The 15485-nt window shown below is 39.0% G+C and overlaps 1 protein-coding gene across 2 annotated transcripts in view; it reads left to right on the top strand.

The window, feature by feature from the left end:
* Positions 1-15485, top strand: part of Dp (transcription factor Dp) — a 311515-nt gene that overhangs the window by 15310 nt on the left and 280720 nt on the right. For both annotated transcript variants that reach the window (XM_067151669.2, XM_067151668.2), the window contains exon 2: positions 11635-11762. In XM_067151669.2, the coding sequence (XP_067007770.1) occupies positions 11635-11762 (128 nt within the window). The remainder of the gene's footprint in view (positions 1-11634; positions 11763-15485) is intronic.

The following is a 15485-nucleotide window of genomic DNA, read 5'->3' as shown; positions in this document are numbered from 1 at the left end:
ACATCTCTGGTCTGGACAGAAGGTCCTGAGAAACCTATTTCTAAACCACCTAAATAAGCAACATCCTTCAATTAAATTCACTATGGAGATGGAGTCAGGGATGCCTTCCTTTCTTGGATGTTTTAGTAAGAAAGAAACTGGACAGCTCCGTAGGACGTACAGTCTATCATAAGTCTACCCACATAAATCGCTGTCTTCATGTAGATTCTCCCCGCCATCCAGCACAAAACAAAGGCATTCTCATGACACTCGCCAAGAGGGTGAGACGAATTTGTGAGCCATCAAATATCCAGGTGGAGATGGACACGCTCAGTCACGTTCAAGAGTAATGGTTACAGTGGCTTGCAGATTCATAGAGCCCTGCATCCCAGAAAAACGACCAAGCTAAGCTCACAGAAGTGAAGGGAACTGCCTACCTGCCTTACATTCACAACACGGCAGATCGAATTGCCAAGGTCCTCCACAGATACAATATAAAAACTGTGTCACAGTCTGGGTAAAACAAAGGACAAATTGTCCCCACTTTTACATCTTGGGGTATATGAAATTCCCTGTACCTGCAGTAAGGTATACATTGGCCAAACATTCTTGTCCATTGCTACTCGTATAAATGAACATGAACAAAATATTCGTCTCAACCAGCCAGACAAATCAGCAGTAGCTGAGCATGCTTTATTGTCGGGTCATGTCTTGGTTCCAAGATGCTCGAACTTTTACCTGGACTGTACACTACAGGTCCAGAATTATGGGGGAAGCTGTGGAAATACATAGAAATCCTAATAATTTTAATGGGAACACTGGCTATCAATTAAGTAATATGTGGTTGCCAGCCATTAAGGCTTTACGTAGGTAGTTCCCTTCCCTGTCCCTTCACTATTGTTATTTCGTTTTGGTGTTTTCCAAATTCGTATGTTCGTCATCGCCAGATATTTCATTCCAGACTTGTGTCAATGTCATACTTAATATGTGCATACACGTGTTATGTTATGTGACCCTCTCAGACTGATTCTGACGGTTCCGTCAGCTTCTGCTTCGAACGCTAGCGCTGCACCCCGTCTGGGGAGCCATCTGGTGATGAACGTACCACTTCCACTTCTGTTATAACTTCTAAATTCGAACCTCGGTGTTTGAGAAGCCTTTCTCGTATACAGTCGAAATTTACTTCTGAAGACGCAGAGCAAAGTTCTTTGCAAAACGTAAAGAATTTCACCTTATTTTCTTGACACAGCATCAGCCCAAAAGCCTATATCATGTCTATAATGGTTAGTATTATTACCTGCCATTCTCGGGAGCCCCAGGTTCGATTTTCGGCAGTGTTGGAGATTTTAACCTTAAATGGTTAATTCCATTGGCCAGGGGACTGGGTGTTTGTACTGTCCCCAACATCCCTGCAACTCACACCACATTCAACACTATCCTCCACTATATGTTACAAGTTCAATTTTGTATCAGTGTTGACACCAATTACGTATGATTTCCACTGCAAAATATACGTAGTTGTCTATACACGGCAGATGCTGCCCACCCTCATTCGAGGGTCTGCCTTACAAGGACTGGACCAGGCTAAAGATAGCCCATGTGAAATTATTATTATTATTATTATTATTATTATTATTATTATTATTATTATTATTATTATTATTTGTTGGGCAAATCTGGCTCAAATACATACATCACATGACAAACCTCTACAGAAACCAGCAATGGCAAAATCACTTCTCCATATAGGGTTGGCATGAGGAAGGACATCTTGACGTAAAACTAGGCTAGATTGTCATTAAGCTTCTACCCCAATAAATTGGGGAAAAGGTTACAAAGAAGAAGATTAATTGATGGACAAATTCGCGATGATATGTTTTGGAAGCATGTTTGATACGCAGGCTATTGAATCACAGTATTTATCACACTGAAGTGGAGGATGGAAATAGAATCATGGTTCTGACAGTGGAAAATTTTGTTAAAGAATAGGCCTAAATGTTGTAACATAGTTGGAATAGATGAAATTTAACCAGAAAGTTTGAGTATAAAAAAAGTGGGGGTGAAGCAACTTGGACAGTAATTGGATTAGCATGGGATTTGAGTTGGGTGTCTCCTGAACAAATTTGTAACTACATTAGTCATTATTCAGGGTAGCAAGAACAATTCAGCAGCTATTATATTTAGATATTTTATTTCTTTTATCATCAGATGCTATAGAACCAAATCTACAAAAAGTAAAAAGCATTGGGCATTAAATTTAAATAAAAATTTTCAGTTTCTTAAGAACAAAAACAACTATGCTCAGTCAAACAAAATAGCTTAATACAACTATAATCAGTACATTACCAATTTACTTTAAAAAGCTAAGTTTGTTGTTTTATGGGGGCAAACCAGAAGATTATCAGCCCTCTGTGTATAATGAGAAAGAAAGAGGAAGTGTCTGAACTCTTGGAAGTATTTGGCTGTTGGATAAAGTAGGAACCTAGCAAGTGGCCACGCAGTTTGTGTCACGTAGCTGTCAGCGTGCATTCTGAAGATCGTGGGTTTGAACCCCACTGTTGGCAGCTCTGGAGATGGTTTTCTGTGGTTTTGCATTTTCACACCTGGCAAATGCTGGAGGCTTTATCTTAAGACCACGGCTTCTTCCTTCCCATTTCTAGCCATTTCCTACCCTATCATCGCCTAAAGATCTGTGTCCGTGTGACGTAAAGCAAATTGTAAAATGGTAAAGTATGAGGATCATGAAAGATGAGAAGTGGAGTCCCTAAACCTCCAAAATCTGTCAATTTCAGGGTCATTATTGAACAAGTCGACCACGGGAAGTTGACTGGAAAAGACTAAAACAGCGGTCCCAGCACAGGACTGTTGAAGCATTGCCAGGTTCCGACAGGCTGCATGGTCTTCATAGTTTTCACATTCTGTGGGTCTCTGGAGGGAATATATAGGAGTCCATCCTCATGAATTAATTATTTGATAACATAAATATCTCCTTTTTATTTGTTTGTGTGTCTAAGAAAAGAAGTTGCACAGACTGGGTGGTCAGATGTGGTTTACTCCGGTGTTCGGTGTTTTCACTAAGGGTGGACGCGTGCTCGTTTTAGTAGCATACATCAATAACACACACTAGGCCTATTTTAAGAGGTTCATTAAGTGTCAGATTATGAAAGGCAGTGTAAAACTGCCTGCTTTCATTCTCTACATATTTTTGGCATTACTTTTGGAAATTATTCATGACATGGAGGAATCCTGGCAATTTTGTAACAAATATTATTTTATAACTGTTAGTTTCTTCAGTCTGCCAAAACTAATTTTTAAGTAATAAATTTATAAACTACTTGCATGAAAGCATACATATGGTAACATATGGTAAGCATACATATGGAAAAAGATACAACTTAATTAAATTACAATAGTTTTTGTGTTGTATGCTAGAAATGAGCATGTACTCACCTGTAGTGTAAAACACCAAACACCAGAGTAAACCATACCTGACAACCCTTTATAACTTTATTTTCTTAGACCTACCAACAAAACAAGTGCACAATTTCAGTTGACTAAGCATTTCTTCAGTGTTTGGTAATACAGTTCCACTCTAAGTCTGTGGTCACTACAGCCCTCTATTTTTCTGTAATTTGAATGCATACTATGTAATCTGGATAAGATGGCTAATACCAATGTAAGTGGTCCAATCATCTGATGATCGTCATAAGATGGCTTAGTCGGTGGTGATGAAGTTACAGAGGGGAGATGACAAACCACAAATTAGAATAAATTACACCAGACTGGACAATGTTTAAGTACTTGGGTTGTATAATATCAAAAGACGATCTTGCAAAGTATTAGGTGGGCAGTCGAATTTGCAAAGTATGAGGTGGGCAGTCGAATTAGCAAGGCAACTCAATTTTACCACCAAATAAGACAACTGCTATGGGATAAACAAGTACCATTAAAAGCAAAGATGACATTATATAAATCATATTATACACCCATCCTCACGTATAGCTTGGAAACTACCATGTTAACGAGACAAGACAACTCAAAACTCCAAGCTGCAGAAATGAAGTTCCTACGCACCATGATGCAGAAGACTAGGAAGGACAACTTCCGGAATGGAAAAAGTCCGAGGGGAGGTGGGAATAGGAGACTCAGTACTAAAGAGTATTCAGAAAACAAGACTGAAGTGGTTTGACCCTGTAAGAAGGATGAGCGCAAGCAGGACTGCAAGAAAAGAATATGAAAGAGAAGTAAAAGGAAAAAGACCCGTGGCCAGACCCAGAGGAAAAGGGATAGATCTGGTGAAGAAAGATGTCGAGGGGAAAGGACGGGATTATGAGAGAACAGTGGTTCATGGGCAAAGTTGGAGAGGGCTTGTACACCACACCGGGGCAACAGGAGATGGTCAATGATGATGATGATGACTATCTGGATAATTCTGTTTGAGGGCATATTGTTAATAAGACATGACATTTGATTACACTTTGTCAGTTTAAAGAACTTGTACGCAATCATCTTCTCTCCACACCATATCATAGGCAGCTGTTAGATGAAAAAAAAAAAGCTAAACTCTTCAATCGCTTTTCAAAACCTGTCTCATATGTTGTCAGAGCAAGCACTTTATCGTTACAACTACATTGAGGTCTAAAACCAGCTTGTTCGATAGGAATGATTTAAAAAATTAGAGGGCTTATTCTGTGTAGATAAACCGTTCCAAGAACTTGAAACACACCCATTAAGCCAACTGGTCTGTAGCTTTCGGCAGAGTCTGCAGGTTTACCAGGTTTTAAGATAGCTAGAATTGTAGTTTTTTTAAAAGTGTTTACGTGTTCGTAGTATGTATGAGAAAGACTGCACTAGCCAGTTCCTTACATTTTTTCCACAGTGCTTAAAAAATTCTGGGTTTATACGATTAAAACCGGGGGCTTTTATATTTTTCAATTCGTTTAGGGCCAGCAAAATCTCTTGATCAGTAAAAGGAGGAGGAATGTTGGAAGAAGTAGTGTAACTTTCTCAGATGTAACGGTGTGTGTGTTTATAAACCTTTTGTGATACTTGTTGGGCTTCGATTTAGAAAAACTGGTAATGCAGCTGGCAGCATGATTGGATGAAACCTCTGGTCTCTGCTGGGGCTGTTAGGAATTCTTCCTAGCTTCTTTAAAAGCCTCCAGGGGCCGATGACCTTAGATGTTAGGCCCCTTTAACAAGCATCATCATCAGAAGCCTCCAAGTGTCTGAAGTCGAATTTGTCCATGGTTTCCTTCCATCTGTTTCGCCTAGCTTCATCTAGTTTATGAAGGAGCTTGTCAGCTACATCTTTTTCACCATTCTTCTGGAAATCCTCATAAAATACTTCTCAAGCCTCAACCCATCCTGGAATAAATTCCTTTCTCACTCCACGAGGAATGTCTTAGCACATGCTAGAACAGCTTTCACAAACGTAGAGTATGGTACTGTCGAGATCAGCTGCATAGCTCTCCCAATTAGCTATACTAAAGTTCCAATGAGCCGTAGTAAAACGGAAACTTGCTTCTTCCATTTAAGTAACCGGCAGGTGGACATTGCCTTGAAAGTGTCACTTAACAGAAGTATTCTCCTCACAATACAGACCCCAAATATCTTGGATATACTTCCGACTGAACGCTATTGTACAGGATACATCTCGCCAACCTAGCAGCCAAATTAAGGGTATGCAACAGTATCATCCACAAACTTGGTGGCTCCATATGAGGAGCTTCTGCATCTACTTGGCGTACTTCAGCTATTTATAAGCTTCCTACAAGAAGTCACTGCTTGTTCCCTATCCACTCCTTCGTTTACATGGCCTGCCTGCTTCCTCCAGCAAGTTGGTGCTTGTTCTAAATCACACATTGGATATACTGTACATTTCACTACATTTCTTTGCCTGAAGTCCTACGTCAACGTAAGGACATCATATTATGACAAGAAAATCATAACCATAATTTTCATTATTATATGTATTGTAATGTTATAATTATTCTTGCAACACTGTCTTTGGTATACATATGTTTTAGTTATCACATGATCTGTTTAAATTTTATTTGGCTGAAGATGGCCAGTAAGTGGATGAATCTAGTCCCAAGACTGATGTAATATTATTTACTTGATTTATTGTGTTCAAAAGCATCGTTAACATGGAAATATTGTTTAATTTGTAAACTGCTGATGGTTTCTGTCATGATTGTTTTAAGGTGTAAAACAGTGTGGTTATCGGTACATATCGACAAAGGAAAAATTTTAAAGAGGATTTTTCCTAGTAGTTGCTTTACGTCACACCGACACAGATAGGTCGATGGGATGGGGAAGGGCTAGGAATGGGAAGGAAGCGGCCGTGGCCTTAATTAAGGTACAGCCCCAGCATTTGAAGATTATAAAAAATGAGGAAGAGCCTCTGTGGCTCAGGCGGCAGCGCGCCGGCCATCACCGCTGCGTTCCGTGGTTCAAATCTCGGTCACTCCATGTGAGATTTGTGCTGGACAAAGCGAAGGCGGGACAGGTTTTTCTACGGGTACTCCGGTTTTCCCTGTCATATTTCATTCCAGCAACACACTCCAATATCATTCATTAATCATTGCCTCAGAGAGGTGCGACAGGCTTTGGCAGCCTGGCAGCCAGCACAATTCCTATCCTCGCCACTAAAAGGAGGGGGCTTCATTCATCATTCCATTCCTGACCTGGTTGAATGACTGGAAACAGGCTGTGCATTTTCATTTTTCATTTGAAAAATTTGAAAAAATCATAAAGGAACGAATGCCTGAAGAATAAGACAATAGGGAGACCTGAAAGAAGGAAGGATGCCATTACATTTGATGCTCTAATATCCCAGAGTCTATAGAAAACTAAATGTGAAGGCCTACAATATCGAACACTGTAAAACTGATTAACAATAACATTATATTGACCATTGTTATGATATGATTTTTTGCTTTTGCTGCCACTCATCTCTGATGGATGGAATTACTTTTGCATCCCGAGTAAAACAGTGTGCCTGAATATTGATGGAATGTAGCTAGGGAGTTTGATAGCTTTGCACATTTTAGTGCCTGGGTATAATGCAGTCGTGAAGACCATAAAATTTCTAAGAACAACTACCACCTTGCACATTCTGTCTGATTGTCTCGTCAATGACGGGTACTGCAGCTAGTATATACTATATATAGTATTATTAAAAGCCATGAGCAATAGGAAATTGACACTTCTAACTCGGGCGGTGCTAGCAGGGTTTTATAGTTCGACCTCTATTTGTTTGAGAGTTGGCTGTGCACTTAGGGGCGCACGTCTGTACGCTCGCATCCAGAGATAAGGGTTCAAACCTCACTGTCGGCAGCCCTGAAGATGATTATTGTGGGTTCCCTTTTTCACATCAGGCAAATGCTGGGGCTGTTGCCTTAAGGCCTCGGCCGCTTCCTGCCCACTCCTAGGCTCTTCTTATCCCATCGTTGCCTTAAAACCTATCTGTGTCGGTGTGATGTAAAGTAAATTGAAAAAAAAAATAAGCTACTTGTTCATTATATTAATGGCATTGCTCATCATTTACATAGCTGTACCTGTAGCCACTACAGAAATCAAGAGTTTATAGTCATTCAGCAGATGAATACCAATACAGTATAAGCCTAATCAACTCTTTTACCAGTGAAAATTCTCTCTTAATCCAGTTAAGACACAGGCTATAATTTATAGGACAGGCAATTTTTTTTTTTTTTTTAGAGGAAGTACAACTAATTTATAGGACACGTAGGGACTATAGTTAATACTAAAAGAAAAACCTCAGCCCCTCCCACTCATTCTGTGGCATAGTAATATTACCATTGCAAAAGTTTGTGAGAAGCCTTGTGGACATTCTAAAGGAAACCTTAGATTAGAACGAACAACTCAGATACTTGTAGGAATGTATATGCTTTGTTTTACCCACTTAGAATTCACAAGTCTCTTACCCATACATGAAAATAAGTAATTCATATGATATATTGTTTTTTACATCCCAAGATTAATTCAGATGCTAGTGTTAACCATACTCAACTCTTGCAATAGTGTATTACTTGAAACTAGCGAGGAACAAATGAAGAAACTGCAGAAGGCCGTGAACACTTGCATCTGTTTTCTTTTTACATTAAAGTATACTACTCTTGTCACTCCCTATTATGAGACACACTGCTGGATAAAGCTTCAGCATATGAGATATTGACACATTGCTACACTCGCTTTCCAAATTTTGAATGAAGCAATCCTGCAGTATCTTACCCCAGATCTAAGGTACCTCACCTCCACTCATTGCCATTACACTCCAACTCCTCGTTTGCTCATAAACTCTGTCCGTGTATAACGTTACATTCCTTGTGTCTGTTGTTAGGCTATGGAATTCTCTCACATTGAGAATTACATATTAGCCTTATTTAAAAGATTTTGCTGGGATTTCCTCCTAACTGCATTGCCAGTTCGTGTGAATGTGAGAATGAATGACATAACACTTAAGTATTTCCATTAATTCATATTTATATAACCGTAATTTATATTACGATACACTGTGACTTAGTTCATTAGCTTGGTACTTAACTGTTGAAACAAAGGGTATGCTATGTTTAAAAAATGTTACGCTCGACAATGCTGAAATGTAAATATCATATGCAAGAAAACTGAATCTTAAGGAGACACTCCAGAGATAAACAGATAGTTTTACCTAATGCATGGATTTTCACAAAACTTGGTGAGAATGTCACCTACATAAAAGTAGAGATATCACAAACATTTCTTTCTTATACAGTTACCAATTACAATTCCAAAATAATTCTTTTTGAATTTTGTAAAAAAAAAAAAAAAAAAAATTTTTCATGTGATTGAATTATCATGTTAATGGAAATTTGTAATTAGGTCGATAATAATTCTTTCAAAAGCACTATGTATCAGTGTTTCTGTACATAATTTAAAATAAGAGATATATTATACTGAAGTTTGTGTAATTTTTATGTACTAAAATTTAGGACTTAAAAATCCCTACTGCTTGAAAACATTCTGTAATAAAAAGTTCCATATGCAGGTTTCCTAATATAGTTGTGATACATATACCATAGAAATTTTGTTACATTTGGCAGAGTATTATGTGAGAAAAATGGGATTTAAATGTAAAATTGCAATTGGCGGGAAAATTAAAAGCAAAGTTCAAGTGACGTTTTCTTCCTGATTCATTACCTAATCATCAGAACCGTATGTTTTTCCTTCCTTTTCTTTCTTAGCAGCTTTTGAACGAATACTGGTAACTCTGGAAACTTGTCTCTTCTCCTTCTCCAAAGAATGGAAACCTGCATTTTGTTTATCACAATGCAACTTTTTCAGAGTCAAAGTTATGGGGATTGTAGTTTCTTTCATGTTATGATTTTTGGCTATAGGTGCAGGAATTACATGGCTTGAAGTCGATGCGACACTTTCCTGATGAGAACAAGCTGATTCCGATAACATTTCTTGGCCTTTTATCCCTGGTATCTTCAATGGAGACTCCTGTTCAGTAATAACTGATCCCCATACCTTTCCTATCAAAAGTTCAGCAGTTCGTTGCTTAGTTAAGGCTGGTTTATGTTTATGCATATTGCTTATTACCATGGTACAAGCTATCAATTATTACAGCACACTATCTTTCAATAATAATAGTACCTTGATACGCAACTACAAGAGGTTACATGTGTGCATACTTCACAAAAGTAAACAGAGCAGCTACCACAGAACTCGCAAAAAGGATTATACATACAATAACAAAACTTACAGTTGTTGGCATTATTGTAGTACCATCAGGAATACCAATACAAACATACAATGTTGCTCAATGACAGTCGAGTACTGAAATATTAGTCCGTAACAGGCTTTATAAATTCATTCAGAAATATGGTAGATCTTACAGCTGGATTCTGTTTAAATATATGGGGGTGCTTTTGGTCCATCCCATGGTAGCACAATTGCAAAGAACAGGCTTATTTGTTTGAATGAAAAAACATGACAATGACATTACCCAACAAAGCAGCTTAGCAAATGCCACGCCAATTTCTGCTGTTTGCAGATTGACAAACAAAGCCTTATTAAAGTGATAAATTGTTTGAACTCGACAGAAATAACTTTGTGACAAGAAGAGACTCGGTCCTTCCAATTTGTCATAAAAGACAATTTGTCAAAATGACCAAAATATTTACCCGTATTTTTATTTCCGGAGCGTCGCCTTAATGAGGCCGATTAAAAGTTTCATTATGATACAGGTTCTCCACCAGAGTTTAGATTTTCATTATGATACGACTGTTTGACCAATTAGGTAAGGATAGCATCGCTCCTGTTCTCAACGTACTAGCTTCACACTTGTTTCCAAAATCAAACATGTCGGACACACATTAGCATCAGTGCACCTTCTACTTCCAATATTCCACAACCATATGGCACATTCCCGGAAATTCACTTCACCAACTGTACAATAAACAATGTGGGTCGATTGCTGAAACAGTATTTAGACTATGTTTATGGTTAAACAACATCTAAGTATGGCTGCCACATTGCAAAGACATTATTTATCACTTAGACACTGTCCAAAACCAATGTTCAGCCGGCGATGTTTAAACACTGCCGACAATACTGTTTAACTTCAAATTTTAGGAGTGATTCACAATCAGAGGTTGTGTAGCGTGAAATATGATTCAAGGGACAGTCCGGTAACTATCAACTTGACTACAATTTACAATGAAGCTGATATCTTGCATTGACTACAATTCTCAGCAACCAACACATTTAATTATATTTGGAATCATTTTCCCGGAATTATAGGTCACTTTGACTACATCCGTCCCGATCGTCGGAGGGCTGTCGCATACATCAGCCGGGAGGGATTCACTTATATTTACTGCCAAGTGGCACTAAAAAGTTGGTTGTGTGTGTATGATCCTTATTTTGAGCTAATTCAGGTAAACTTTTGGAAACTATGAGATAGGAGAAAGCAAGGACTGGGAAGGAAGAGCTGTGGCCATAACAGCCCCAGTGTTTGCCTGATGTAAAAATGGGGAAACTGCAGAAAACAATCTACTGGGCTACCGATGGTGTGTTTTGAACGTATGATCTCTTAGAATGCAAGCTACGTCTATATGGCCCGTACAACTCGTTATGATCACATTCGGTTACACAGTAATATAGTTTTATCTTCCCTTCCCAGAAGCTATTTAGATTACACTCACCATAAGAACATTATAATCAAAGCTACACTTCCTCGTGCGGTGGCATGTCGTTTTAATGTCGATAATGTTATGAGATTTTATTTCCATCGAAACTGGTATTTTTATCCGTGGACAAGTCGTGCTCATGCTTAGCCATACTTGGGTAATGTGTAAGAAGACGACAGCTGACTAACGTTTGGTGTACACACCAACAAATTTCATTGGTTGCGACAAGCAAAGAGTTGCATGGTAGATTCTTCTCTTTTCATTTTCGAACCACTATTGAAACTTTAAACGACGTCTAGCTAAACACCGGCTGAACATTGTTTATGCAATAGAAGATCGTGATCAGCTTAGACATTTTGGTAGACGTTGTCTAACTCTTAAAACTAGTCATCGTTTCTGCATTCGGCCTTGTGTATTTGAAAAGGCATAAATAAATAATTCATCCATTTTGTTTCAGGTCACCCACAAGTTATTAAAGTTGTACAGACAACCCCAACAAAACCACTTAGTAATTTAGTTACTTCTACTATCAGTAACCAGCCAGTGAAAGCAATATTTAAAGCTCCTAATCAGGATGCAAATCAGGTAAGCTTATTTACCAGTATTCTTCTCTATAACATATTTTGCAGTGTTTTAATATTGAACTGTTGTTGTGCAAAATAGTGTGAAATATTGTAAATTAGTTGATAATTGCTCTTGTTCTATGTCCAGAGTTTTGTTTTCGCTTTCATTTCTATGAATAGTTCCTTAATACATCAAATGTAAACAGCAAAGATAAATTGCTTGAAACAGAAATGTTTTCATTGTAACTTCTTGATGCTTCAGAAATAACATATTTTTGGTATGTTGATCAGGAATTCATGATCTTTTTGGTGGTTCATTATTGTGAATTATGCTATGATGAACGGTCTCTCTTGTGCTGGCAAATCTATGTTAACTATGTGACACAAGGTGTGACACTGTCTAAAATATGTTAGATGGAATAAGAAAAAGTGATTGTTTTGGTTGTGCTTTGGCTCTGGAATGAGATTGTATTATGGTTAATCAACTTCTAAACCACTTATATTCATTGGCAGATCCTTGCACAGAGTAAAACAAACACAGCTCTTCTAAAAATCTGGACTAAAAATCTGCACTACCTTCTTACTACATAGCCGAAACCGCAACCAACGCACTTGATTTGAAGGACACTAGTTCCCCATGTAGGGCTACAAACGTTCCACGGATGAAAAGTCAAGGGACATAATGTTGGCTTAATTGGAGAGGAGCATTGTCATAACTCCTTATAAACCTGGAAAAGATGAAATCCCTTCTTAAATCTTAATTGAATTAAAGCCATCCTACACCAGTTGGAAATATACAGTTCCATGAAATCTTGATTTATTCCACCCCTTGTGGGTGGGGGATGCAGGCGAAGAATACACCCACGGTATCCCCCGCCTGCCATAAGAGGTGACCAAGGGATGATGGATTTTGAATCATGAGATTACCTGTAATTAGTACCATCACGCGGGGAACACAATGTGTCGATTTTACTTGCGATTAGTACCACTATGTGAGGAACATCATAGGTCTGATTAGTATCACCAGGGGTGGATCACTATGGGTTTACAGTACCTGTGATTAGTACCACTATATGCAGAACACCATGGGTTTGCATTAACTGTGATTAGTACCACTATATGCAGAACACCATGGGTTTGCATTAACTGTGATTAATACCACTATCTGAGGAACACAATGGGTCTGCATCACCTGTGATTAGTACCATTATGTGAGAAACGCCATAGGTCTGGGCATTGCCAGTGATTTGTACCCCTGTTTGAGCAACACCGTGAGTGTATGTTGCCTATGATTAGTACCACTCTGTGAAGAACACCACAGTTTTGGGCAGGTCTGCAGCTCCTGTGATTAGTACCACTGTGAAGTACACCGTGGGTCTGTGGTTCTTATAAGTGGTGCCATTATGTGAGGAACACCATAGGTCTGCGTTACCTGTGAGTCGTACATTACCTGTGATTAGTACCACTGTGAGGAACACCATGAGTCTACATTACTTGTCTACATTACTGCTACATGAGGAACACCCTGGTTCTACTTTACCAGCAATTAGTACCATTATGAGAGGCTTGTGACCTGGATTTTGGAGCCCTTTAGACAACAAGCATCATTGATTTGGTTTTGGAAGCCTTCCCTTATTTAGTTTATACCATTGTTTTAAGTTACTTTATGGGAAGGTGAGGCATCGGAAGTCGGATCCACTGATTAAGTTAATAATCATTGTTCATAGTAGTCTTTTTTGCTAGTTGCTTTACGTCGCACCGACACAGGTCTTATGGCGACGATGGGACAGGGAAGGGCTAGGAGTGGGAAGGAAGCGGCCGTGGCCTTAATTAAGGTACAGCCCCAGCATTTGCCTGGTGTGAAAATGGGAAACCACGGAAAACCATTTTCAGGGCTGCCGACAGTGGGGTTTGAACCTACTATCTCCCGAATCATAGTAGTCTTTTTGAAATCTAGTCAGTGATTTTGGAATTATTTTAACTTTCAATATTGTGAGTTGGATCTGCTTATTATAAATTCTTATTAATTCATTCATTCTTCATCATGTTTTGAATTCTGGTCAATGGATGAATTTTGGAATTTTGTCGTAACATTTCATCTCATTTCGTACCATTAGGGGGCCGATGACCTACATGTTAGGCCCCTTTGAACAAGCATCATCATCATGTATTCCATTTCCCCAGACAACAGTATGTTATACTTACAACTACCTTTCAGTTGACACTGATGCTTGCACGACCCGTACTTGTAGACATAATATGCCCTGACACGGCATAAGGCCAAAAGCCTATTATCATACCCTTCAGTTGTCGCTTCCAACACTAGCAGACTATTAAGAAAAGTGTATATACTCGATACTTCCTGCCCATTCTGTCACAACCTACCAGGCTACCGAACATCGCTATCTTATAAGTTTCAATATACACAGTTCCAAAATATTAGGGGACATATTTTTGGACGTATGCCATGTTCCACAAAACAATACCTCACATCCAGGTATGTTGCCAACTAAACCATTTTTCTTTACCATTGATGTATACAAAAGAACATCGGTGGATTCGCGTTCATTTACAGAACACAAACGGAAATGTTCAAATAGGGGCGAAAACAGAGTGGTAAGTCCTCCAGGGTGGATTTTTATCACAGTTGGGAGCTTCAGTATGGTGTATGTTCTCCATGAGAATTTATCACAGCTTGGCACCTACATGGCATGCTCCGTATAAGTCGTCAGAGGTCACATTGTGGTATCAGGTCCCATTCTTCAATGAGAGCCTGTTTGAGATCGTGGAGATTCTGTGGTGGAACAGGATGCCCACGAACACGTCTGACAAGTCTAGCCTACTCATGTTCGATGCGATTAAGGTCGGGACTTGCTGCTGGCCATTCCATCTCCTGAATGTCTAGTTCTCGCAAGACAGCTCTGATGATGTGTGCTACATGAGCTTGAGTACGAATTCAGGGCCAGTGTTGCCAACTTATATTTTCAAGATCCGCTAAATACTACAAAAATCTGCTAAAATTCCGCCAAGAAATCCGATCTCAAATAATGGTCAATAATAATAATAATAATCTGAGGAAAATTCTCGGCCCCCGAAAAACAGAAGATGGATATAGACTGAGGTCATGCATAGTGACAGAAGACCTTTCCAACATTGCAGCAGACATCCGCAAAAGACGTCTTAAATTTTATGGGCACGTCCGCAGACTGCCAGCAAGTAGACTAACACACAAGATTCTCACCTGCATAGAACATCTAAAAAATATTGCATGGGTACTGGAAGTGAAGAAGGATCTGGAATAAGCCCAGATGAACTCAAATGACACTGCGGACAAAAACCTCTATAGGAAAAAAATTAATGGATGGAAAATGCAACCAGAAAACGAAGTGAAAAAGAAGACTGGAGCAAAGTGGACAGAAGAACGAAAAAGGATCCACGGAGAAAGGTGGAGAGCTGTTTGGCAACGTAGAAAACAGAATCATTAGAGATTTGTGTGATCTGTTGGGTCCATACGCACATAATAATAATAATAACAATAATAATAATAATAATAATGTCTGTACTCACCTCATCTGCGAGTTTCACTGGGATTAACCCCGAGCCGGCGAGCTAAAACTTGTAGGCGTTTTACTGCCGGGTGCAAACTAGGTGAATCTCATACCTCAAGGGCCACACACAACACAGGCCAGCTCATTAAACGATCTTCCTTCATAGCATAAATATAAATGCTGCTCTCTCACAGTTT

The sequence above is a fragment of the Anabrus simplex genome, chromosome 7 (assembly GCF_040414725.1).
Source record: "Anabrus simplex isolate iqAnaSimp1 chromosome 7, ASM4041472v1, whole genome shotgun sequence".
In the NCBI taxonomy this organism is placed as follows: domain Eukaryota; kingdom Metazoa; phylum Arthropoda; class Insecta; order Orthoptera; family Tettigoniidae; genus Anabrus; species Anabrus simplex.
This window is presented reverse-complemented; position numbering and strand designations above follow the sequence as displayed.